At 41.6% G+C, this 26215-nt stretch overlaps 1 protein-coding gene across 2 annotated transcripts in view; it reads left to right on the top strand.

Moving 5' to 3' along the window:
- The window catches only part of GMDS (GDP-mannose 4,6-dehydratase), a 574940-nt gene that overhangs the window by 103851 nt on the left and 444874 nt on the right, over nucleotides 1-26215 (top strand). For both annotated transcript variants that reach the window (XM_038584010.1, XM_038584011.1), the window contains exon 2: nucleotides 21237-21281. In XM_038584010.1, coding sequence (XP_038439938.1) covers nucleotides 21237-21281 — 45 coding nt within the window. The remainder of the gene's footprint in view (nucleotides 1-21236; nucleotides 21282-26215) is intronic.

Genomic DNA, 26215 nt, shown 5'->3' with positions numbered 1-26215 from the left:
CTGTCTGAGACAGCTTTGGGCGAGCAAAAGAACAGGATTTTCTTGTTTTGTTTTTTGAAGCTTTCTCTATTTTATATTATTAGGGTCTTGGTTTCCTCACTGGTGTGAAGTAATTAGATTTAGTTACTGTGCAAGGCCCTCTCCAAGTCTAATTTTATGATTCATGACTTCGGAGCCCCGTGTGCCAGCAGTACCTTCGTGTTGCATCTGAGGGTTTCGGTGTAACCCACAAGAGTCAGTTTTTACCTCCTTTTCCACTGTATTTCTACACACCCGCGGACGTTGCTCCCAGGGACGTAGTCCACTTTGGGTGTTTTTGTGAAGCACAGCTCCCTAAACTCTACCTCTTTCACAAAACTGATGCAGCATGCCAGAGGGTGACAGGGCTTTGAGAAACCCTGCTTTCAACCACCAGCTTCTTAGATGTGAACACAGACCCAGAGGATGCTTTTAAGTCTTGTATTTATACTCTGCTGCCCTACTTATGACTTCGAAGTGCGTGTTGAGTCACTGAATAGATCTATTAACTGGAGGTTTTCACACTACAAATCAGAATTTACCACACTCGGCTTAGTCACACCAGCATTTAATTTATTTTGGATCAGCCCCTTTAGCAAGGAACTTAAGGTTTTACTGCTCTAAAAATGCTTTTGAAACGTTATTTACCCTGTTGCTCACTCAACATCTGACAAAAATGTGCAAGTGCTTCCAGGAATAGTAAAAATGTGTTTCAAAACACTGGACCGAAACAGGGAGCTTAGTTCTATGGTATGGGTGTCCCACTTTGAGAATGTCTAATTTACAACAACCTTTACAGAGGCTTTTACACAGGATTCTTTTAAATAGGGAATACCACTAACATATTTCAAATGTGAGTCAATACATAAATATTTTGTTAAGACGTCTTGTCAGCAACACATCTGTTTCATTATGCATGAAATGTAACTACTTTTAGTTTCTAAGTTGCTGAATTATCTGGTATGCTCAAGGGAATTTCTGTGAAGATTTAGTGGGCTTGGATAGTCTTTATAATTCTTTGAAAATCTTAGAGAAAAAGTTCTGTGTTTTGTGGCATGATCTTCTTTGCAAGCATCTCGTTAAGAATTGAATCTCTGCAAAGAATACGAGATCGTTGATGTTCCTACCAGGTAGATGGTGACGGCATACGTCAATGTGGCGAGGGGAGGGATGACTTACAAATGTGGATGGCTTCAAAGTGATGACCTGAGAATGATGCAGAGGTTTCAAGGTTTTAAAGCAAGACTAGGATGGTTAATTCTAGGGTTTCAGAGTCATAGCAATCTGATGTCTAAGTCTTTCCTTCCCTTTTTGGAATATTATCAAAATATCCCAATACTTTTGGACTAAGTCATTGGAAACTTTAAGTTCAGTATCTCATGCATCTCTTCTGGGCTAGCAACCAGTGTCATGAACTACTGAAGTTAGGGGCTCTGAACGTGTGTGTGACGGATTGCTTTTCTAATATTGGCAGAGCCTGCTGTATCAGAGGTTAAAGGATCGCTGTTTTGATTATCTTCATGATTTGTTTCAGAGCATCACTTTTTGCAGTTTGGCCAACTGGTAACTTTTTTTAGGTTTCATCAAAACAAAAGAATTTTTTTGAAGGTCTTATTTTTCTCTTTATTCCAAAACACCATCTTTGACTCTATGTAGTTTCTGAGACATCCTTCTCTTTCCAGTACTAAACTATCTCCCACCTGCACCTGTTCTCCTCCCCAGCTTTGGGGGGAGCCATTGTCCTTCCTGTTTGCTCTTGAGGCCCTTCTGGACATGGTAGCTATTCTTCCATTCTGTTCATTTGTCCATCTCTCTCTATTAGCTCCCTTTCTTAGCCTGTTAACATCTTCTGAGCCCTTCCATCTTAAGATATAACCTTTATAATTTCTTAAGGGCCTGTTCTCTGCCACGTACCCCATTATATTTATTTTAAATTAGGAAATACTTGATATTATGCAAAATAATATGTAATATCTCAGTAATTTTTGAGGCATAATAAGGAAATGAAAACTTGGGTTATCTACCACTTAAGGTAAAAAGTAGTGGACGGCAGCCCGGGTGGCCCAGCGGTTTAGTGCTGCCTTCAGCCCAGGGCGTGATCCTGGAGACCCCGGGTCGAGTCCCACGTCGGGCTCCCTGCATGGAGCCTGCTTCTCCCTCTGCCTGTGTCTCTGCCTCTCTGTCTCTATGTCTATCATGAATAAATAAATTAAAAAAAAAACTTTTCCAATGAAATGTAAGCAGAAACCCAATACATAATACAAAAGTGAATACCACAAAACTATCTGGCTTGGATGTCAGGAAAGCAATGAAGGAATGTGGAAAAGGAGAGAGTCCCTCCTATATACTTTGCCTCACACTCCTCTCTAGGTCATATCCCCTACCTCCAGCCAAACTTGAGGCTCTTCAAAACACAGTTTAGAAACCACCAGCTGATTAAACCTAAACTGTCTAAAAAAAAGAAGCCAAAGCTCTCAATTAATTATCACCTCCATTCCCAAAAGCCTAACCAAATAAAAGTATACACTTTTAATGTGGGCACTTCATATCCTGGCTCCAATCTTCCTTGCAATACATATTTTTCATTTATTTGTTCATTCATTCATTCATTCATTCATTCATTCATTCATGTGTCAAGTATATGCTGATGTTCTGGAAGACATGAAAATGTGGTAGATGAGAGAGTGGGATCTATCAACGCTTGTAATAATAATAACAACAATAATAAAAATAACAGGCAATATTTATCATGGGGCAGAATTAGTGGAAATATTCTATAAGCATTAGCCTTCTGAGCAACCCTATAGGTAGGGTCTGATTATTGTCCCAACTTTAAGGGAGAAAACTGAGCAAACTGAGTCTTGAGGAGGTCAGGTCTGGGCCTACAGCTAGAAAGAAGCAAAATGTAGATTAAAAATCAGATGTCTGGGGATCCCTGGATGGCGCAGTGGTTTAGTGCCTGCCTTTGGCCCAGGGTGTGATCCTGGAGACCCAGGATTGAGTCCCACATCAGGATCCCTGTGTGGAGCCTGCTTCTCTCTCTGCCTATGTCTCTGCCTCTCTCTCTGTGTGTCTGTCATGAATGAATAAATAAAATCTTAAAAAAAATAAATCAGATGTCTTGACTATGTTAAAGAGGTATCAGCACCTCCATGTTCACAGCAATATTATTTACAATAGCCATTACATGGAAACAACCTAAGTGTCCATAGATAGATGCATGGATAAAAAAAAGTGTTATACATATCTATATGAATATTATTTATCCATAGAAAAGGAAGAAATCCTGCCATTGCAACAACACTAATGGACATTCAGGATATTAGGCTAAGTGAAGTAAGTCAAACAGAAAGATAAATACTGTATGATTTCAGTCATCTCTGGAATCTTAAAAAAAAAAAAAAAGTTCATCAAGGAAGAGATGAGAGGTATGTGGTTCCCAAAGCAGGGGGTTAGTGGAGAAAGAATTAGAGGAGATGGTCAAAAGGAACAAACTTTCAGTTATGAGATAAATAAGTACTGGAACTATAATGTGCAATGTAATGACTATAGTTAACAATGCCACATGGTATATATAAAAGTTGTTAAAGTAAATCTTAAGGCTTCTCATCACAAAGAAAAAATTTTTTGTACATATTTTTTGTACATTTTTTGTACATGTATATATATGAGAAGATGCTTACTAAACTTATTGCAGTAATTACTTCACAACATAATTCAAATTATTATGTTGTAGACTTTAAACTTATACAGTGCTGTATATCAGTTATATCTCACTAAAGTGGAAAAAAGTCAAATGTTTTGTAGTTTTTTATGTGATGGTCAGCTGGGTACAACCACAGGAGAGGCTCAGGGAAAAAATGTTTATTATATTCACAAGTCATAGAAATAAGGAGGCACAGCGTACCACACAAAGCCATAATGGAGAAAGCTCATGGTAGTCAGGAGGCAGAAACCAAAAGCAAGAGAAAAGACAAGGTCAGAGCCTTTACTGGGGTTTCCAAGGGAAAGGCAAGGCAGGAGGCACAGCAGTTTCAGTTTGGTAGTCTTACCAAGATGAGAGTCTTATTAGTATTTCGGGTAAGACAAGGAGTCCAAGATGATTGATAAGATAACTTTTGATATGTACATTGCAGACAGGGCATTGGCATGTCTGCTTGAGATGAGGGCCTCTGAGATTAGAAGCCCAAGGACTTTGGATTTCACTTTATTGAGCAAATAGGTGTTGTGTGCCAGCTACCTACCAGTGTCCTGGGTCTTGATGAGCAAAGTGGTTGTGGTCCTGTCCTCAGGGATCCTGCAGTTCAGCGGGGAAGGCACATAATCCATTGCCACTGACATATAATGAAACACTTGACAGAAGCTGTGAAGGAAAGAACTGTGCGCTTTGAATGTTTCTAACAGGTTGGGGATCTGATTCAGTCAGGGTGGAGCACATCAGGACGGATTTTCTGAAGAAACGATGGTCAAACCGACATCTAGAATGATGCGAGTCCTGCTAGGTAGACAGTGAATGACAGGGTAGTCAGGAGAATTGAAGAGGGAGAGGCCTGTGTGACGCTCAGGAAGTGCAGCCTGTGGAGCCCAGGGAAGGTCAGTGTGGCCGGCAGGCAGAGCACTGGGAGGGACGACCGGGTTGGCTTCGAACCTGGTAGTTCCTGACAGTCAACCAGAAGCGCAAAGAGCAGAAACTTCCCTCTGACCTTTTCCTCCGGCCCTGCCCAACCTTTTGTTTGTACTCCTTAATACTTTTGAGTCTTGGATTAGTTTCCTAGGGCCGTTAGAACAAAGTACCATAGACCAGATGATTTAAACAACAGAAATTTATTTTCTGACAGTTCTGGAAGTTAGCCATTCAAGATTGAGGTGTCAGCAAGGTAGTTGGTTCCTTCTAAGGGCTGAGAGGGAGATTCTAGTCTAGGCCTCTCCACTTGCTTTTGGTGGTTTCTTGGCATATTTGGCATCCTTTGGCTTAGGTGAGCATCACCCCTATTCTCTTCCTTCATCTTCACATGTTTTCCTTGTGTGTATCTCTGTCCAAAATTCTCCTTTTTGTAAAGAACACCAGTCTGATTAAGACTCACCCTACTCTGGTATGACCTCATTTTAATTAATTTCATCTGCAGTGACCCTATTTCCAAATAAAGACACATTATGAACTACTGGGGACTGAGGACTTTCATATGTGAATTTTTAGGGGGACACCACTCAACCTGTAACAAGTCCTGGATTAGTTTCCAGGACTAATCCTGGAAATTGTTATTTCCAGGATTGTTATATGGAAATGTTTAGAAAATAACTCCTTCAAATATTATATGTTATATGTTATATGTTATATATGTTATATGTTTAGAAAATAACTCCTTCAAATATTAAAATGAACTTTCTCTCCCCTTTGTCTTAGGGCCTAGAGACGAACACGTAAAATTGAAACTGGCTTGTAGTAAACATGCAGTAAAATTTAGATAATAAAGTCTTTGTTCAAGTGCCATAATTTAGCTTCACCTTATAAGAAAATACAAGTGCCCATTGTTGGGCGTTAACCTATTAGACAGTTGCTGCTGGTGGATATTATTAGCCTGAAACCAGTGGGACCCACATTTGTGTTAGAGGAGTAGGGGAAAAGAAGGGAGAGGGAGACAGAGAATGGAACCAAAACTAAACCCAGACTTCCTGGCGTGTAAGTAGTGTTTACAGAAGGTGCCAAGAGGACACTTGGAGGCTGTGGTGCCAAGTGTGTGGCTGCTGGGCTGTGAGTGCAGCCGCCGGGAGTTTGTGGTCAGGTGTCCAGTACATAGACGGTGACGTCCAGCCTACCTGGTCACCTTTCCCTTCCATCCTGTGGTTTCCTCAGCTCAGGGACCTATTGTCAATTCAAATAAACAGTTTCTAAGTTGTGTTGATTTTTTTTTCCTTTTCTCTCTGTGTTCTTGCCTGCTCAAAATCCATATTCAACTATAGGTCACTGTCGACAGTTTTATGAAGGTTAAGCTCATCCGGTGGATACCCCCTTACAGGCACAGAAGCTGGCAACCATTCTGGTGGGTCAGTGCCTGTGCTACAACAAGTAATGAAATATTTTCAATTTTACCCCAAGCTTCACACAGTATTTTTTTATTCAGTTATTATTGCAGCTATGCATGTGGGGTGTGACAAACAGGTCTGTGGCCAGTTTGGAGCATAGAATTTTAGAGTTGGAGGAAGCTTATTGGTTTTGTGGGCCAACTTCCCAACCCTGCCCTCCCAGAGCAGTCTGATAACTCGCCATCCAGTCTCTGCAAGAGTATCCAGCTCAACCAGGAGCATTTTAACACCAGCATCCATGGAGGCCTTCGTGCTGAGCCTGATCCCACTCCCCTCGAGTATTTAATTCTTGGCTTTTACTGACCCCTTTGTAGTTTGTTTTCTTCTGTTTTATTTTGGCCCTTTAGTTAAGTGAAGCTACTGCTATTTTGCTTCTCCTCTGACTGTTGTTCTCTGGGAACAACACTCCTTTTCTTTAATATGCCATTTCTCATTTATCACCCTCTGAAGCTACTATAGCTTATCAGTCAGTGTCCCTCGTAAGACTTGAAACACTTCCTAGGGGTGGTGGTTTCATCTGGAGTGCAGTACAACTTACTGTATTGTTAACTGAGCTGATTAACTCACCTGGTTACCTGTTCTCCCAAAATCATGTTCGCTGCCACTTTGAAGTCACCTGGAACCCGAATTCATAATGTGCTAGATTTCCTCACCCCAAATGGTTGGCTTTTTGCAACATTTCTTAAAAACCTTTAAAATTTTTTTTTATTGTTGTTTGAATATAGTTCATACTTACTTGCCTAAATTACATGCCTTCCAGAATGTCTCTTGGGTCAGGATTTCCCAGACCTAGTTAGTAAGAAACTAAGACCTGCCAGATGTTACTGGGTTCTCTCTCTTTACCACCAGCCCTCCTCTCAGAGGGAGTGGGGATTCAGTCATTAAAAAATTGGGAAACCCTGCTGCTTCCTAGATTCCCTTCTTGCTGACTCACAAGGTACACTTGCCTGCTAAATGTTTTTGAGAAGCCTTGAAGTAACCACTGGCTTCTAGGGCTGCTGTAGCATATTGCAAACTCGGTGGCTTAAAACAACAGGTTTATCCTCTCATAGTTTTGGAGGCTAGAAATCATAAATCAGGGGTAGGTAGGGGTAGGCTCCCTCCAGGTGCTCTAGAGGAGAATCCATTCCTACTCCTCTAACTTCTGGCAGCTGCTGGCATCCTTTGACTTGTGGCTGCATCACTTCAATCTTTTTCTGTGGTCGCAGGGCCTCCTCTCTGTCTGTGTGAAGTCTATCTGTGCCTGCCTCTTACAGGGATGCTTGTGACTGGATTTAGGGCCCACCCAGATAATCCAAAATAATCTTCCTATATCGTGATCCTTGATCACATTTACATGACTTTTTTGACATAAGGTAACTGACATTCCTAGACTGCCGTGATTAAGTCAGGGCTATGCCTTTGGGGGCCATTGTTTACCTACCACAGTTGCTTATCTTTTATCCATTCAGGACAAGGAGCCCTCTACTCACACTTCTCAGTCACTCCTCTTTACACAAAATTGCTTGTCATTTTCATCAGTATTTATCTTTTTAAGCTCAAATCTTTCTCCTCTTCACAGTGTCTTCCTATCTGTCTTGGCTTCCTACTTCTAATTGCTATTTAGTTTGGTTTGTATTTTTAAAACACCTTGCACCTCTTGTGTCATCGCTCATGAAACTCTGTGCTTCTGTTGAACTTTGGACAGTGTGGGATAGTGGCAAGAATCTCTGGAGTCAGACTGTCTGGGTCTAAATCCCAGGCTCCCCGGTTAATAGCTGTATGACTTTGGGTAAGTTACTTAATTGCTTCTGCCTGAGTTTCATTGTCTGTAATGGGGGATAATTAGAATAAATACTTTAAAGAGTTGTTGTGGGAATTACATAAGTTAATAAATGTAAACTGCTGAAAACACAGTCTATCACTATACTGTTCAAAACTGTAGCCATTCGCCATCTGTGACTGTTGAACAATTAAGATGTGGATAACAGGATTTAGGAAATGCTTTTTTAAATGGAAAATGCCATTTTTTAAATGGAAGCAATATAAAACATATTTCTGTTAAACACAACTCTCTTGTTTTGGTAGGATTACATTTCAGTTTAACTGGTGTACTTCACACTTAAACACATCACCGATTTTTTTTATGTCAACTAGTTATGCTCTCAGAATGATGTTTTATTTCTGTATTCTATCTGACATTGTAGTGTGCTTATTTGAATATTTTATGCAGACAGCAGGACTTACAGGGATACATGTACCTCATCATTGGTAATTAAATTGAAATGTTTATAATTTTTAATTAAAATATAATTGTTTCCAGTTAAAATAGAATTTTTAATTAAAATATAATTTTTTTCCAGTTAAAATAAGTATAGGCCAATTTTAGATTTTTTTTTTTTTTCAATTTTAGAATTTAAAACAAAGGCACATTGCTGCTGCAGAATTGAGTACAGACACAGAAACTAGTACTATGATCAGAGCAATGAAGATACAAAGACTGGAAATTCTAGGATTAATTTGCAATTTGCTCTACTGGAACAAAACAGAAAAACTGTTGTGTAAAAAAATTTAAAGAAAATAAAGTGGGTAATATACAGAGATATTTAAAATAAATCTGTAGAAGGCTTGAAGTTTCATCTCAAAGATCAAAAAAGAATTAATATTGCCTGAAATCTCAATTAAATATCCAATACATTTAATAGGATGTGAACTTATCACTTTGAACACTTATAAAATGGCTTGGATTAATGCACAAAACCAGATTTTTTAATATTTTATTTAAATTCAGTTTGCCAACATATAACACTCAGTGCTCATCTATGCTCTCCTAAATACCCATCTCCCAGCTACCCCATCCCCCTACCTACCTCCCCTTTTGTGGCCCTTTGTTTCCTAGAGTCAGGAGTCTCTCATGGTTTGTCTTCCTCTCTAATTTTTCCCCACTTAGTTTCCTTCCTTTCCATTATGGTCCCTTTTACTATTTCCTATATTCCACATATGAGTGAAACCATATGACAATCATCTTTCTCCAGTTGACTTATTTCACTCAGCATAATACCCTCCAGTTCCATCCATGTCGAAGTAAATGGTAGGTATTCATTTTTTTCTGATGGCTGAGTAATATTCCATTGTATATACCATTTTTAAACTACATCATCTTTATCCATTTATCTGTTGAAGGATTGTGGCTTCTTCCACAGTTTGGCCATTGTGGACATTGCTGCTGTGAACACTGGGGTGCAGGTGTCCCAGCATTTCACTGCATCTGTATCTTTGGGGTAAATCCCCAGCAGTGCAATTGCTGGGTCGTAGGCAAGTTCTATTTTTAACTCTTTGAGGAACCTCCACATGGTTTTCCAGAGTGGCTGCACCAGTTCACATTCCCACCAACAGTACAGAGGGCTCCCCTTTCTCCACATCCTCTCAACATTTGTGGTTTCCTGCCTTGTTAATTTTCCCCATTCTCACTGGTGTGAGGTGGGATCTCATTGTGGTTTTGATGTGTATTTCCCTGATGGCCAGTGATGTGGAGCATTTCCTCATGTGCTTGTTGGCCATGTCTATGTCTTCTTTGGTGAAATTTCTGTTCATGTCTTCTGCCCATTTCATGATTGGATTGTTTGTTTCTTGGGTGTTGAGTTTAATAAGTTCTTTATTGATCTTGGATACTAGCCCTTTACCTGATCTGTCATTTGCAAATATCTTCTCCCATTCCGTAGGTTGTCTTTTAGTTTTGTTGACTGACAAAACTAATTTTAGATGGGAAGATGGCAAAATAAATTATTTGTTACTGAAGTTTTATTAGAAAATTATGAGAAAGGCAAAAATATATATACAAAACTTTAATGATATTTAATTAAATCATCAGTTGCCTCTACAAGGTCTTTCTACCAGTATGAAAGAACAATTGATGTGAAATTTGAAAAATTCCAGGTGCTTTCCTTTATCTTTAGACAAGCATAGAATATATGAGTTTTTGTCTACTTACTACTTTAGATATCCTTTTTCTTAAAGGATTTAAAAATTTACAGGGATCCTGGGTGGCTCAGTGGTTGAATGTCTACCTTTGGCTCAGGGCATGATCCCGGAATCCCAGAATCCCCTATGGAGTCCTGCATTGGGCTATCAGGAGTCTATTTCTCCCTCTGCCTATGTCTCTGCCTCTTTCTGTGTATCTCTCATGAATCCATAAATAAAATCTTTAAAAAAATAAAAATTTACAAAAAAATGATGTAAATTTGTGGTTAGAACTACCAAACTGTAGCATATTTTTGAATGTTCTGTTATCAAAGAAGAATTTCAGATATATATGAAAAAAATTTAGTTTCTATCACAACAGGTATGACTCCAGGTATGTTAGGTGAAATATCTGCATTTATTGGAATTTTAAAATAAAAGACTGATGATGTTTCTTTTATTGCTTCATTCCACTATATTCTGAAGCAGACTTTTAAAAAATTGTCATATCATAGTTAAAAGTTTTCAGTCTATACATTCAAATATGTGAATCATTGCCAGTTTATAAACCTGTTGAAGGAAATGGAGGACAATGAAGGTAGTGCTGCTCTTTGACAGCACTCATTGGTGGAATTGTGGATGAATTTTAAAAAGATTTCTGTAATATTTACTCCAATATAAGATTTTCTTTTCCTTCTTGAAACAAAAGGAATGCTTACCAAATAGTAATTAAAAGAAAACATGGCAGTGTGATTTGTTTTCTCAGTCTGACCACACTGCCTATAAATGAGCTAAATTTGAAGCTCTAAGGAAAGGAAAAGTTACTGACCTAGCTAGGGAGTTGTGAGAATTCATGTTGAAATTTAAAGTTTTTATAGTATAAATCAATAATAATGACTTTATACATTTTTAAAACTGAATATGTAGAAGGTTTTAGTTATTAACAGCATTGCATAAACTGCCTATAAAAACTAGAAATAAAATTTCAAGAACACTATTAGAGTTGCTTTTCATGTATGCAAATACTAATTTGGATTCACTGTTGGTCCTTGACATAAGAGTGAGTTAACTTGAACAGATACAGATTTTAAACTGACAAACTTTTGCTCCAAAGTCAAATCAGTTTTTCTTTTTTAAAAAATATTTAAAAATTTAGTTCTGAATTGAGATGTGCTGTAAGTATAATATAAGAGATTTTGAAGATTTTAATACAAAAATGTGCAACATCTCAATACTTTTTTATTAATGTTGATATAGCATTCTGTATATATTTAGTTAAATATATAATTAAAATTAACTTTTGCCTATTTATTTTTAAGTTTTTAAAGTTTGGCTACTCAGGGCAGCCTGGGTGGGTGGCTCAGCGGTTTAGCGCCTGCCTTCAGCCCGGGACGTGATCCTGGAATTCCGGGATCGAGTCCCATGTCAGGTTCCTCGCATGGAGCCTGCTTCTACCTCTGCCTGTGTCTCTGCCTCTCTCTCTCTCTCTCTCTCTCTCTCTGTCTCTGTCCTTCATGAATAAATAAATAAAATATTAAAAAAATAAATTTTGGCTACATAGAAAGTTTAAAATTACACATGTGACTCAAAATATATTTCTATTGGCCAGCACTGCTTAATACAGTGAGTGGATGTTAACATTAATATGATCACTAATATGATGATGCTGATGTTTTGATTCCTGTCCTTTCACTAGATTGTAAATTCCTTAAAAGTAGAAAATACATCTTATCCTTATTTTTATTTGCCATATCACATTATGTAGTCCTTTATATTTTAAAGGATGCTTATCAATGGGTTGATTGCCTCAGGATCTGCTTTTAACATTTAACAAGAGCTGTGTTGTTGTTTTTTAATCCTCAGGATAATGGCATAGAAATCCCTTTGAGTCTGTGCACTTGTGTGTATACACACACACACAAGTATTTTGTTTAGTGTACTTGAACGTGGAGGATTATTTAAGCATTCATAATAGTAGATTATTGCAAAAATAAGTAATTGGTACTTATTTTAAAAATTATTTTTCAGTAAACTTTTAGGTTTTATATATGTTTTAGTTAATTGAAAAGCTTTAAAAAACAGGCATTGGCATCTGGTTTTGGTTGAAACACTTTTATTTTGATTGAAGGAGAATTATTATGGAAATAACACTGTATTTAGGATTAGACAAATTGGTTTCATATACTGCCAAGTTCTTTAACTAGTTCTAGGACCTTGAACAAGGGATTTAAGCTTTCTGAACTTCAGTTTTCTAATCTGGAAAAATGGGAATAATATTAGTTACCTCACCAGGATGTTGTGAGAGATATAAATAGGAAAAATATTATAGAGTACTTAGCAACCATAGGAATTATAGAAATGTAGGTTATTATTTTTTGATAGAAATAATACATATTTTGAAAGAACATATGTGTTATAATGTAAGGTTGAGTTAACCATGTCTATTAAAATGTGATAGTTTATGGGAGTTTTAAGCATGGTGCTGTGGTATAAAAAATACTCACAATTTTTCCAAATGTATGACCTAAATCTATAAAATGTAGTCAAGTCTCCCAAATAAGTCATAAATATTAGGAGAGAGACTAGCTGGGAAACAAAGCAGTGGTTAGACATTTAAGTATTATAAGATTAGACCAAAAAGTACATATGATCAGGTTAGGCTGAACTAGAGGACACTTGGCTTTCAGTCTAAGATCCTGGCAAAATTGGGAATTTGGACTTTGGTGCTGCTGTGACCAAGATGGGGGATTGTGTCCAATCCCTGATGGGGTGGACATTCATTATTTTCACTTGGAGAGTCTCTATCCCTCCTCCTGACCCTCTCCCCTGTGTGCCCTTACAAAACTCTGGTCTTCAATAGAGTGCAATCTTGATCATGTTTTTTTTGTCCTGTTAAGTCAAGATTTTAAAAAGTGTAGGATTGAATGAGAGCTAAGCTCCTTTGATGCTGGTGAGAGAAAACAAAGTGACAAGATAAAAACAGCTTAAAAGCATAAGCACCATGGAAGTTCGAACTGTCATCTGAGTATCTCACAAAAAACTCCTCTTACTCTTTCTTTTTTCTTTTTTAATTTAAATTAAATTTGCCAACACATAGTATAATAACTCAATGCTCATCCCATCAAGTTCCCTCCATAGTGCCTGTCACCCACGCTCCTCTGTTTCTGTGTTAGGGCTGAGCTATCTAGAAACGCACCTGGATTGTGTGGCCTAAACAACAGTGACCCTGGAGAAAGAGTTGCAAGAATAATGGAGACACATATTTTTAAATATGTGATCTGCCTCCCCTCCCCTGCCCAAATGGTTTTTGATAACTTTTCTGAGTAGTAGAACCCTAAAGTATAATATAGCACAACTTAACAAATAAGTGGAGAGATTTCCTAGCCCACAGACTGAATTTTAACAATTGAACTTACCCACAGACAGGACACTCCAGGGGAATCAACATTTTTTGTTCACGGTAGGACCTCTGTGATTTAAAATTATTCCTACAACACTTTGTTCTTTGTCCTCTGACTCTGAAAGTTTTATTTATTTTTTTATTTTTTTATTTTTTTTTTTTTAGCTTTCTTAGTATTATGATAAGCAGCTTTCTGGGTAGATGCTTAGAAATTTGCCCATTTACACTTGTATACATATGTTTGAATTTTATCTGTTTCAGTGATTTCAAGTTACGGAAATCACAGTTCTTATTTTGTATTATTTTTCAGTGATTTACAGTGTCTCCAGGGTGATGCATATTCTATAGTTACAGAGCAGATTTGCAATGCATCAGTGAGTCTGTAAGTGACATTTCTGTCATAGTAAAAACATATTTTAGAGACAGTCTTCACTGGCTTGTGCCAGTTATTTATCCCTGAAACAAACTGGGTTAAAAGACATTTGTAAATAGTTAAATTCTGCTTGTTACCAACAGTGGCATTTTAGGAGCGACCTGTTAAATGAATGTGGATGGGGAAAGATAGAATCATCAATATATGTGTATTCTTTTGTTATTTATGACCTTTTAAAAGCTACAAACAAAAGGACATTTGTTTTGTCTTCCTCCCTTAGCCAGGACACAAATTATAAAAAGAAATGTACAAGGAAGAGTTAATAAATCAGGTAAATACTAAAATTTCATAATTCTTCTCTTTTCAGTACAAAGGCTTTTTTTTTTTCTTTTAAATTTAAAGTTTTTCATTAAGCGTGGCCTTGAACACTGGACAAAGTGTAGCACTGTTTTAGTTTTGAGTACCTGTAAAAAATCATTTCCTGTATAAATCACTTGGATGAATAGAACTACGTAAGCATATACTTTGCAGAGAAACAGGCTTTAATTGTATGGACTGTCACTTTGAGAGATAATGAGAAAGGGAAAAGGAAAGAGAAAGGAACTCTATTTTCAAAATTTGTATATACGTATTTACCACAGAGAGATTATTCTTTAAGCATGAAGTTTACTGGTAATTTATTATTAACTTCCCGACAGATCTATACAAGTCTTTATCAATGTATGTGGAACCCTGAGTTATAAAAACTTTGAGGTAGTATATTGTTCCAAACTTGAAAGGAGTTATTCACACCAGCACTGAACTAGCCAGTTAGGCAGATATTTAAAAGGATTTTGACAGGGATATGTTTCTTGTATTTCCTCTGTTTTTTTCCACCTTGATTTCATGCTCAAGTGTGGTGATTTATTTCTCCAGGGCACTGTGCCATCCAGTATAGAAGAGGTCAGTGTGGTAGTATTTCATAGCTTTTCTTTTATCTACGCAGCCTTGCCACCCTCTGTCCATGAGTCATTGCATCTACTGGTGTTCCTGATAGCAGAACATTTTGATTAGCTGGACAGGTTACCTGGTTACTATTCTCAATCTGTCCACGTGTGGGTTTGCTGATGCGTGTGAAATGTGGAGGTCTGAGCCAGTGCTGGAGCATAATCCTATCTAGGCCAGGAAATGCCTGGCTTCCCAGATACTTCTCAGAGCAATCGGGCAGGGACTAAATCTCTTATTTCCTTCCTGTCCTTTATTCCATAACACCTATGGCCCAAGTGGATGTTTGATATTCACTAATCTGGGACACTTTGTATTGTTAATGAGTTCTATAGAGACCAAATTTTATGTTAAAACATCAGTAGGCCTATCATTATGGAGTGATTGATCCTATTAGTGAAGCAAATTGTCATATGAATAATTTGTTACAAATATTTATACGCACGCGTGTGTGTGTGTGTGTGTGTGTGTGTGTGTGTGTGTGTGTATGCGTTTTTCAAATCCTTGCTCTGTTTACCAACATTTTGGTCAGGTTACTTGGTTTCAGTTCACGTCAGTTTGCTCATTTGTAAAAGAGAGATAATAGTGTCTACTACGCAGGGCCATCGGGAAGATTTACAGTGAAGGAGTATAAGCATCTAGGGTAGCCTGGCCTACCCTAAGTGCTGTGAATGCACTTACTATCGTTACTAATACTATTACCATTTGTAGAAAGTGTAGGTTATATGAAGAGTTTGTTTTTCTTATTTTCTTTTATCATCGTCTTAGGAGGATAAAAGCTTCAGCCTGAGTGAAGAGTGGGAGAGTAAGAGAGATAGAAATGTAGAGGTTCAAACCAAAGGACCTTACACACTTCAAAAAGGAAAGCAGATCAGTGGGATAGAGTATTCTTTTGGCCTCCTTGGTTCGTGTAGAGCTGAAAGGTTGGCCCAAGCTTGATGTGTCTATGTAGTATGTACCCCAGCAGACTAGTCGGCTGTTAATAAATGCCTTTGGATTTCCTTTTTGAGGCTTTTAAAACATTTCTGGGACTGTGTTGGAATATCTGTGTGTGTTTTGCCTTTCTAATTATGTAATTAAAATTGTCTTTCTATACCTTATTAATAACCGTTTCCTTTCTACCTCCTTATATTAGCCTCTTAATCCCATTTTCCCTTAAAGCATTTGCCTAATTACAGAAATTTATTTTACTGTGTTGAAATTAATGGTATTACAAATACTGGGTTGTTCAAATGTAGCTGGAATTCAAATTTTGCTGCTTGCATTCTTCCTTGCTCATTAAACTAGGACAGTACAATAATCATTTGCAATTTGAAAGAAACGTGTGTTTCAAACCAGCTAATTACACGAGTTCTGCCCCTGGGAAGCTGCTGGACTGTTTCACAGGATTTTTTGAGTCACTTATATTAGAGATAAAAATTAATGAATTTATTTATGTTCTAGACACTTATAAGGACAAATTGGCAAAATACAGCCTCCTAGAAAAATGGACAAAAAATAGAAGAGGTAAATAATTCCGAGAAGAAACAGTATATATATCATCACAAACAAAAAAACTCCTCAGTTTTAATACTGACCAAAAAATGAAAGGAAAAAACATTATTTTTTAACCCATCAAATTGGAAAAAACTGTTTTTTAAAGTTAACCTTTTAGGTCATTTCTTCCCTCTGATATTTTTTCGTAAGTAAATCTTTTAAAAAAAAATTTGCGATGGACACAAGACTCAACGTTACAGTCCTATGGAGGATGACTGGAGGTATCTGGCTGCTTTTTAAAATGTTGCTTTTAACCTTCCAGCTCACAGTGGCTTCCTGGAAAGCCTTGTGTTTGGCAGCAGGGCTGCTGTCCCTTCTCGATGTATATGTATGAGGTGTATGTGCAACCGTTTCACACCTGCTTGAAGGGCTCTTTTCCCTGGCAGGTAGTCAGAGGGAAGGGGTGGAAACAGAAAGAATATCTTAGCTGCTGGGCACAATTAGTTCTTTATTATTCAGAGTTTGTTGATAACATTTCTGGATTACAGTGCTCTTCTCTACCAGGAAGTAAATCAAAGAGAGTGAAAGTCTCTTTTTCTGAGGCAGCAGCTTTTATGGGGAAACAATTGCTCACTTTAGAAGACTACAGGAATTGGGGCTTTTTTATATTTTAAATATTGATGATATCCTGGTTTCCTGTCTACCCGACAGTCAGCTAGTTTGCACTCCACTGATAATTAATTGCTGTATTCTTGTTCTTCACTTGGTAATGCATTAGTGTGTTTTACTTGGTTTTCAACTGTAGACATTAGTTCAGCCTCTTCAGTTTGGATTTTTTTGATAGCATTTTTTAGTGAAAAATTCTGAAATCTGGGAGCCTGAAGACTTTTTTTTTAATGCAGATTCTGTTACTTCCTGTGTGACTGTACACTAAACATTTAACTGTTCTGAATCCCAATTTCCTGATCTGTAAAATGTGACAGTTGGATTAATTAATACCCTTGATGTTTTGAATTCTGTGAATTCGACAAAGGTTTTACGCAATGATTTGTGTTACATACATGAGCCAGGTGAGAATACTTTTCAAATATATTCTGCTTCTGCATTCTTCATACTCCATTGCCAATCTTTCCACTGGAAATTTTCTTTCTAATTCAGGACTGCATCTTCTGTTAGTCATTGAGGTGTTTGCATCTCTCTTGGGGGGGGGGGAGGGGGAGTACAGATTACTTTGATACTGTAATTGCTATTAGCTGAAAAGATGCTTATTTTAGAGTAATTAGAATTCATAGAGTCACAGAACATAAAGGGCAGTATAAATTGGTGCTTTCTCTCCTTACAAAAAGGATATTCTTTTTCCTGATGCTTGAGATGATCTAAACAAAGAAATTCATTTATTAGTGGCGTGATTTCTTTAGCCCAGTACTACTTATCTTATACTGGGTTCAAAGAAGCTGCCAAACGGTGCTTAGGCAGAAACACACAGTATGATTTAGTATGCAGTTCAGAGGAACCAACTTCTCAAATTGCATATAAGAAAGTGTCCTTTTCATTTGTCCTTCTGGGCTATAAGGGCATCCATGTTTGAAGGAAGAAGAGAAATGCTAGTCTCCCCTGCAGGGTGGAGGCTGCCTGGCATATACGTGTTTGGATGTGGCCTTGGAGGATCATTCAGGGCTTGGTGTAGCCTTCTGGGGTCATCGGGAGAAGGGGTAAACTTTCTGTTCTTCCTTCAGCATTTTAGAAATGTATAGTTTTAGTGGTATAGTCAAGATATGATTGGATTAACTTTTGGAATTATTCTTTATTTTTTATATGAAGAATATTCTTTACACTTTTATATACATTTCTGAGTATTTCATGGAAGGCAAAAAAGCAGAGATACCCAGGTAGAGGGACTGTAGGCATCAGGTCCAGTCCATCTATCTAAATTTGGTACTTTTGGTCCTTGGGCAGTGGCCCCACCTTCGTGGCTCTGGAGCCCCAAATACACCCGCCCCCAATCCCAACGGTAGTGAGCTGCTTCCCGAGTGGTGCATAGGGCCCCACGAGACCTGAGAAATCTCAGATGCTGTCCACGGCCGCCACCTTCTGAGCTCCGGAGTGTTCTGAAATTACGTGATGTCAATCAAAACTAGAAGCACTAACGCTCCGTAATGAGTAAGTCAGTTGAGTTTAGGAATGGGTCTGTTATGGTCTTTTACTATCTTGTTGAGTTTCGGCCCGTTCTGGCAGGTCCCCGGTGGAGGAGGGGAGGGAGGCGCTGGTTTCGTAGGTCGAGAGAACGGGCGACGGGGATTCCGGCGCAGCTTCGCCCGCCTCGTAGCGTCCCGCGGGCAGACCCGCTGCCGTCGTTGCCTTGTTTACCTCCGACGCCAGGGGCTCCTCGTTTTCCAGGCCGGGAGCTTGCAGAAGTAAGCTCGGAAGCGTCACGGCCACGGCGATCACTTAAGTCTGTGCGGCTTTTAATACGAAATACGGAATGGACGTCCTTGTAACCAGGCGCAGAATCAGATTCAAAGTCACGATTGGGACATTCTCCCTTCGGCCGAAGAGTTCTCTGTAAGGAGGCTTGGGCCCAGGCGGGGACGGACCACGTTAGTGAGTCGGGAACGCGGCTCGCCTCGCGCCTTGCGCCCCGAGGAATTAAGTGCCACGACTTTGGAGGTCCGCCGTGGGCTGTCGCTTGCCGGGGCGTCGCGGCCTTGGTGTGACGGAAGCTCCCCGCAGCCCTGCGGTCCTGGGGCGCCCGGGCCGGCCGGGAGGGGGCGCCCAGCGGGGCCGCCGGCCAGGCCCAGCCCCAGCCCCAGCCCCAGCCCCAGCCCCAGCCCCAGCCCGCGCTGCTCCGGTTCCCGCTCGTCGTGCGGCTCGGCCCGGGCCCGCTCCCGCTCGCTTGGGAGAGCTGGCGAGGAGGGGAGGGCGAAGCGAGGGCGAAGCGAGGGCGAAGCGAGTGCCCGCTGGTTCAGAGTGTTCCGGGGCGGCCGGGCAGTGTGTGTGCGGGGCGGGGCGGCGAGCGGCGCGCGGCCTCCGGCAGGGTTCAGGCCCGCTCAGGCCCGGCCCGCCTCGGCCCTCCGAGGACCAAGGGGGCCCGCCCCGCCCCGCCCCGCCCCGCCCGCGGCCTCTCGCCCTCGCCCCCGCGGCCTCAGCGCGCCCGAGCCGCGGGCACTGCCGCTGCGCCTGGGCTGGCACCCGGGGACACGCGGGCACACCCGGGCACACCCTGGGCCACGCGGGCCGCGCGCCCGCCTCAGGCCGGCCTCGCAGAACCTCGTGTTCCGGGCCCGCCCGCCGCGCCCTCCTCGCTGCGAGCCCGAGCCCGAGCCCGTGCCCCCCGCCCCCCGCCCCCTGCACACCGGCCCCCGCCGCCCTGCCCCCTGCGCCGCCGCCCGGGCCTGCACACCGGCCGAGTGAGGACGGCGCCGCCGCCTGTGCGCCGGGCGGCAGGGGGGAGCGTGCAGGCCTGTGTCCGTGTGTCCGTCCGCTCCGGGCCTACGAGCCGCGGTGCTGGCGTCCAGAAGCCGACGGGGCGGTCCTCGCGCTCGCCGCCTGCCCCGGCCCGGTGCGCGGTCGCCTGCGCGGACGTCGCGGACACTCCCTGGGCCGCCCCGAGCCCCGAGCCCCGAGCCCCGAGCCCCGAGCCCCGGCCTGTCCCAGCGCCGACTGGGCCATGACCGACGAGCGAGGCCCCTTCGCCTCTCCTTCTCCTAGAGATCCGGTGGGAGCCGTCGAAGCGCAGCGGGACCTGTTGGGAGACGGAAGAGGACCCGCCCGTCCCGTTGCCCCGGGGTGCACGGAGCCCGGTCGGCGCGGGGCCTCCCGTCTTTATGCCGAACCGGGAGGGATGGCGGCCCTGCGCGGCCGGCGGCGGGGCGGGCGGTCCCGGGGTCGCTCGCGGGACGTCCGGGAACGTGCGGGAACGTGCGGGAACGTCCGCCCGAGCCAGGCCCACGGCCCTTCACAGCGCCTCGCGGACGGCGGCCTCTCCCCTTCGGCCCTCGACGGCTGCAGCGCACGACGCTCCTTCACCGTCGCCCTGAAGGCGGCACAGGGAAGGCCTTGGCTCGAGCAGCAGCCCCTTCACACAGACGCTTAACGAGCATCGTCAAAGGCCCGTGGAGAACCTGGGTTCACTCGGGCACCTTCCTCTCGATGTGGGGGTCCACCACGCGACTGACTACTCGCCCTTTCTATTTTGCAGAACGTCAACATCCTGCTTTTATCTAAAGTCTGTGAGTGCCTGTCTGCATACATATTCAGCGAAAATAATACAAATCTGGTCATATTGACAGCCCTCCACCCCCAAAACTCATTTTTTTTTTGTGACTTTCCAGAACGCTTGAGTGAGAAGCCCGCCCCCGCCAGTGCCAGAAGGGCTCCCCCCCCCCCTTCTGCCATCGCGTCTTTTTCCAGTAACGTTAGTGATGCTGTGGCGTCCTCTGTCTCCTCCCGCATCCTCCCTGCGTCCCCACAGCTCCCATCTCATTCCTTCCCCTGCGATTCCTTTTTCACAACCACCCAGAGTTAGTCCGGTGCCTGCTTTATGTGCCTGTAGTACCAAGGCCTCCTGCTCGGCTGCACAGAGTTTGCATATTTCACGCAGCCAGTAACTGGCGAAACCTCAACCTGCCTCGTCTGAAGTGTCACCTTCTCTCCGTTGCCCCACATGATCTCCCTGGACTTTGTTTCTTACTGGGTAAACAGGACAATGATGACGCCTTGCCCTGCCTCTGTGGTGCTCAAGTAAATAATGTTGATGATGAAAATGCTTAGTGAACCGTGGAAAGTGGAACTCTTGTGTTTTTACCATCATTATTGTCTGTATTATTTTTATTCCGGTTGCTCTGACCCTTAATTTAAGTTCACGTAGCCCCGTTAGTGTGCTCCTCAACGCCCTCAGCCTTCGCGGCCCTCTGCGCTAGCCGTGATGGGTCTGACAATTGTCAACTTTCCTTCTCTTCCCAGGATGGTTCATACTTGGCTGAGTTCCTGCTGGAGAAAGGCTACGAGGTGAGTGACTCAGTGAGCAAGCACAGGCTGGTGGAATCACTTGGACACAGTGGCCTCCTGCTTCCTCTGCCGCCGTCCTCCTGTGTGTGTTTTCCACTGAAACTCCGATAACAAATCAAAATCAGGGGAAGAATGTGCCGCTTGGCTTGTAACCATGCCAGCTCATTGTGCGATTTATCTGCTGGTGAGCACTGGTGGCTTCCCCCTGTTCCTTAGTGCTTAACTGCTTTGCACGCTTCCCACATTCTCAGATAAAGCAGAAACCTGGGTAAGCTAAAAGCTATAACATTATTAGGGTTAATTTATGATGTAATGTGTTACATAAAAAAGTCCCACTCACAGTGAAGTCACTTAATTCGGAAATTGCACAGAGCAATAAAAACTAAGCTGATCTTTGGCAAGCTTGAATGAAACATTTACACTCCGGTTTTTGCGTTCTAATAGGCAGCTATATATTTTATGGAAGCTGAAACTTCTGGGTTTGCTGCTGGCGTCATGGTCATTGTCGTCTTCTTTTTCTCCTCTTTTGTCCTCTCCTTTGACATTTTCTGCTTTCCTTAAAGGAAACGGGAGTTTTTATGTATTAAATTTGGTATAACTCCGTGAGCACGTCTTAAACTTTTTTGAGAACAGTTTTCAAATATATACGTCTGTATGGAAGTTCATGCTGTACAGAGAACAAAAACCCATACAGTGACCCATATGCTCTGGCCTGATTTGGGAGTGTTTACATTAATAGATTTGGATTCTCTGGATTATTCTGATTGCAGGTGTATGTTTAAAAAAATACACACTGTGGACAGATGGAAAAACAGCAGCAAGGATTTTGGCATCTAAACGCCAACAGGATTTGAAGAAAAGGAAACGAATTTTCTTGTGATAACTCATAATCTTTTCTGAGAACCTTGACTTTTAGACTTTAAGAAGTAATAGTAGATATGTTTAGCACCTTCTGTTCTCTAACCTAACCAGCTCGTTTTATATCTTGCAAAAGTATCAAAATATGACAAATATAATTAGGAAAGTATACATGTATCGCTATGTTCATCCACAAATATTCCTATAAAAGCGAGTGATATGTTCATATTCTGCAAAGCAGAAAATTTCAGAGTAGATCATACATAGTACAGAAGAATTGGTTTTAGGTAGAAACTGATAATTTATTCAGACTACACTAACTTAGTACTTTAATCAATCCAAAAGGGGAGGATTGGCAGAGGGACTTAACTTTGCTCCAGGTGTTGGCACTGGCTGAGAGGTGTTTGGTAGCTAGAGAGGAGTTAGTGATTTGACTGTGTATCAAGTGAACCAAGAGAAGGAACTTAGTAAGAGTTGTTGGGCTTCAGGATGTGCTACCCCAAAATGTGGTGAATATTTTAAGCTGAAGGGATTTGAGAAAATGGAGTTTGAGAAAACTGTAGAAGTTTCTCCTGTTAATCACTGTTGGTTTAATGTGGAGGTGGGAAAAAGTTTCCCTCAACTCTTGGGGTCCCTGACTGGGTCTTACAGTTAAACTGAAAAGCATACAAACTTATTTAATATCAGTTTTATGGGACTGGAAACCTTTATAGAGAAATGAAGATCCAGAGGAACCATTACGACTAAGTATTTTTATGTTAGGTTCGATGGAGAATGGATGGTTGTGGAGAAATATGACAGGTCAAAGAGTATGAGGTAAGTATAGTAAACAGGGGGAAACTTAACAAGATCTCTTTGTTTGGATTCTTCTTGGCCTCCCTCTGTCTTCAGAGATAAGGATGTTCCTTTTCTCCAGTTATAGGGGAGGACACCTCTCACTGGAGAGTTTCATAACTTTCAGGGGAGAAGAGAAAGGGAGAAGGGGAGGGATAGAGTGACCTTCCTGCTTTTACTATTTTCTCAGATTCCTTCAGCTTAAAATGTTCCATATGGCAAGGTGCAATATTTTGGGGTAGCATGTCCTGAGCCCCATCATGGTCACTACAGTTTTGAAGAAGTGAGGTGGTATGTCAGAAAGAGTGCTTAAACTGCGTGGATGTTGAAATTTACTTGCAAGGAGGACACAGGAGAGTAAGACATGAGATGAGGACGGTGGCAACAAGTAGTGCGTGCAGCTAGTCCAGAGGAAAATGGAGCAGGTATGGAGGCGTGAGGGGGAGTAGTCACTGTGAGAATGTGCTGGACTAGTGACGGGGCCTGGGATGAATCCGGTTATGGCAGAAGGTGAACAGCCTCAGCATGACAGGGCTGTTAGTGTTACTGGAAATGGCTGGAAGAAGACATGCACGGAGACATGCAAAGCTACACTTAGGTGGCTCGTGGCGGAACTAGCAGACTTCAGAAGATGGGCAGTAATGTTCCTACATGGATGACAGACTTAGAAATAAGTGGAGTGAGAACCTGGGACTGCCAGGTGAGCTACAAATGTTTTCATTCCAAGGCCTTCAAAATCATAAGGGCAGATTTGATTCTGATAAAGACAATAGAAGGCCCACTTGGCAAATCACAGTTAGTAGGAGAAATGAATCACTGAAACAATAACTTGCAAGAGAAGTTTAGGAGGGAGACCCATAAATTTATAGGAGGAGATAGTATAGACCGTATAGGTGGAAGGGTACAGAGCTGCAAGACATAATCAGAAATGATTCTTCCTCATAGCCCAGGGAAATATGAGTTTTGTAGGAATAGGGGAGTGAAAAGGTGTTTATCCATATTGTATTCAACTTTAATAGGCTGCTGTCCTCAATTGTAAGAGATGGATATAATTGGAGGATAAGCTGTTAAGGGAAATCTAATGGTGGTGTGGACTTCATCTTTTTGTGATTAAATTGAAGTAAATATGAGGATGATTTTTCCAAGAGGCTGCACTGGAAATTTTTCAGAATTATCAGCCAGCAGTCCCTGGTTGCTCATGAACAAAATAATAAGGGTTAGTAAACTGTATGCAGTAGGGTAAGAGGAGACACCTGTCTGTACCTGAATCCACAGGGTCAACATCAGCAATTTGGATGAGCACAGACTTCTAACTCAGCAGGCGTTCAACCTGCAGTGTGCATCAGAGCCACCCAGAGGCCTCATGAAGGAGGATGGCTGGTTCAGGAATCTGGGAACCAGCAAGCCCCCCATTGTTGCTAATGCTGCTCTCCTGGATCTTACGGTTTGAGAGCCAGGACAACTAAAGGTTCAAATAAGATCATTTAATCATAAGATGAAGATGGACAGAATTTTTTTTTAATTAATTAATTAATTTATTTATTTTTTATTTATTTATGATAGTCACATCAGAGAGAGAGAGAGAGAGAGAGAGAGAGGCAGAGACACAGACAGAGGGAGAAGCAGGCAGGCTCCATGCACCGGGAGCCCGACGTGGGATTCGATCCTGGGTCTCCAGGATCGCGCCCTGGGCCAAAGGCAGGCGCTAAACCGCTGCGCCACCCAGGGATCCCGACAGAATTTCTTAAAGTACCTTAATTTGTGGGGCTTTGCTTCTCTGAACTCTCATATCATTTTGAATTTAGTCTTTGAGAAATATACTTTGGGGTAGCAGAGTGCAAACCGGAAAAATAAACACTGGGAAGAAGAGCTACAGATTCTGTGAATAGGCTTGATAATGAGGCCGAGTCCTTCCCAGAACAGAAAGGGGTGAACTTTAATTGGCCAGCAATGGCAAAGTCAGCCTTTAATTATGAAGGTGGGGAGGCATGGACTCTGAGGAGAGGCATTACTCAACTGGAGGGAGGCAAGTTGAAGAGCAGAGATAGGTTGGTGGGGTAGTGACGGTGTGGCCTCATAGGCAAAGACAAACACTATCTGTAGAATTAGCATAGCACAGTTACATATATTCCTTTACTTTTTTCTTTAGTCAAAAAAGCAGAGTAAAAGTATAATAAGCTTGGCTAACTTTAAAGCAAAAATAGACATTTGCATGTGACTTGAAGAGGAATATCATGTATGAATAGACCGATTAGTAATGGTTCAGTACCTTGTGCGCCTCACTCCTTGGATTCCTGAGGCTGTGGGGCCCTGCCTTCTAGTGTGGCCTCTGGAATCCTGCATTTGGTCATGTTCTGAGTGAACGACTTAACATGAGACAGCAAAGGATTGCTTTATCACTGGCCCAGTGCTCACTGAGAAGAGACTCTATTTAAAGGTTTAACATTACAGTTTTTAATGTTGCTTATTTCTTGAATTTTGCTTAGCATTAAACACTAAGGAGAGCACAAAGAGAATGAATGTAACGCTTGTTTATTATTTATAGAATACAGGTGCCATCTCATAGAGAGGAAAACTAAGAATTAATCGGGTTTTATAAAAAATCTCCCTTTAAAACCTTGAATATTTAATTCTACTGGTGTTGAAGTACAAAGGATAATTTTCCCTTAAGCCCCGTCAACCAGCTTCAGAGCAAAGGAGGTGGAAGAGGCCACCTAGTTCACTGTGGCAAGGAGGCCCTTAGGCTCAGATGCTGGATAGCCTGTGTCCTAATTCCCCTTTGCCACTGGCTGGCTCTGTGGCCTTGGGCAAGTCACTGGGCCTCTCTGAGACTTAGTGTCTTAGGTAAATGGCTACAATAAATGCACTTGTTTCCTAAGGTTATCATGAAGATTAGGTAAGACAGTACATGGAAAACAGACCAGAGAAGCTCTGCAGGACCTGTGAGACTTTAGTTGATATAAGAGTGACGAGCCTAGGGATACAGATTTTATAGAGGGCTCCTTAGCCCAATTTATTAATTAGCGTTAGTGAAAGGCAGGCCTGTTACACATTTCCTAGGATCTGAGCCCTGTGCACGTTGGCACGAGGGGAAAATGATGCATCGTTGTTAGCAGATAAGGAAACAACACATACTTTTGTATCCATTTTGTACCCAAAACACAGAGAAACCGGAAAAACAAAAGACAAACACATTTTTTAAATGCAAAAGTATATCTGGGAATAAATGAAAAATTTATATT

Source organism: Canis lupus, chromosome 35, assembly GCF_011100685.1.
Source record: "Canis lupus familiaris isolate Mischka breed German Shepherd chromosome 35, alternate assembly UU_Cfam_GSD_1.0, whole genome shotgun sequence".
Lineage (NCBI taxonomy): Eukaryota > Metazoa > Chordata > Mammalia > Carnivora > Canidae > Canis > Canis lupus.
Note: the sequence above shows the minus strand (reverse complement) of the source record. Positions and strands in the feature narration are given on the sequence as shown.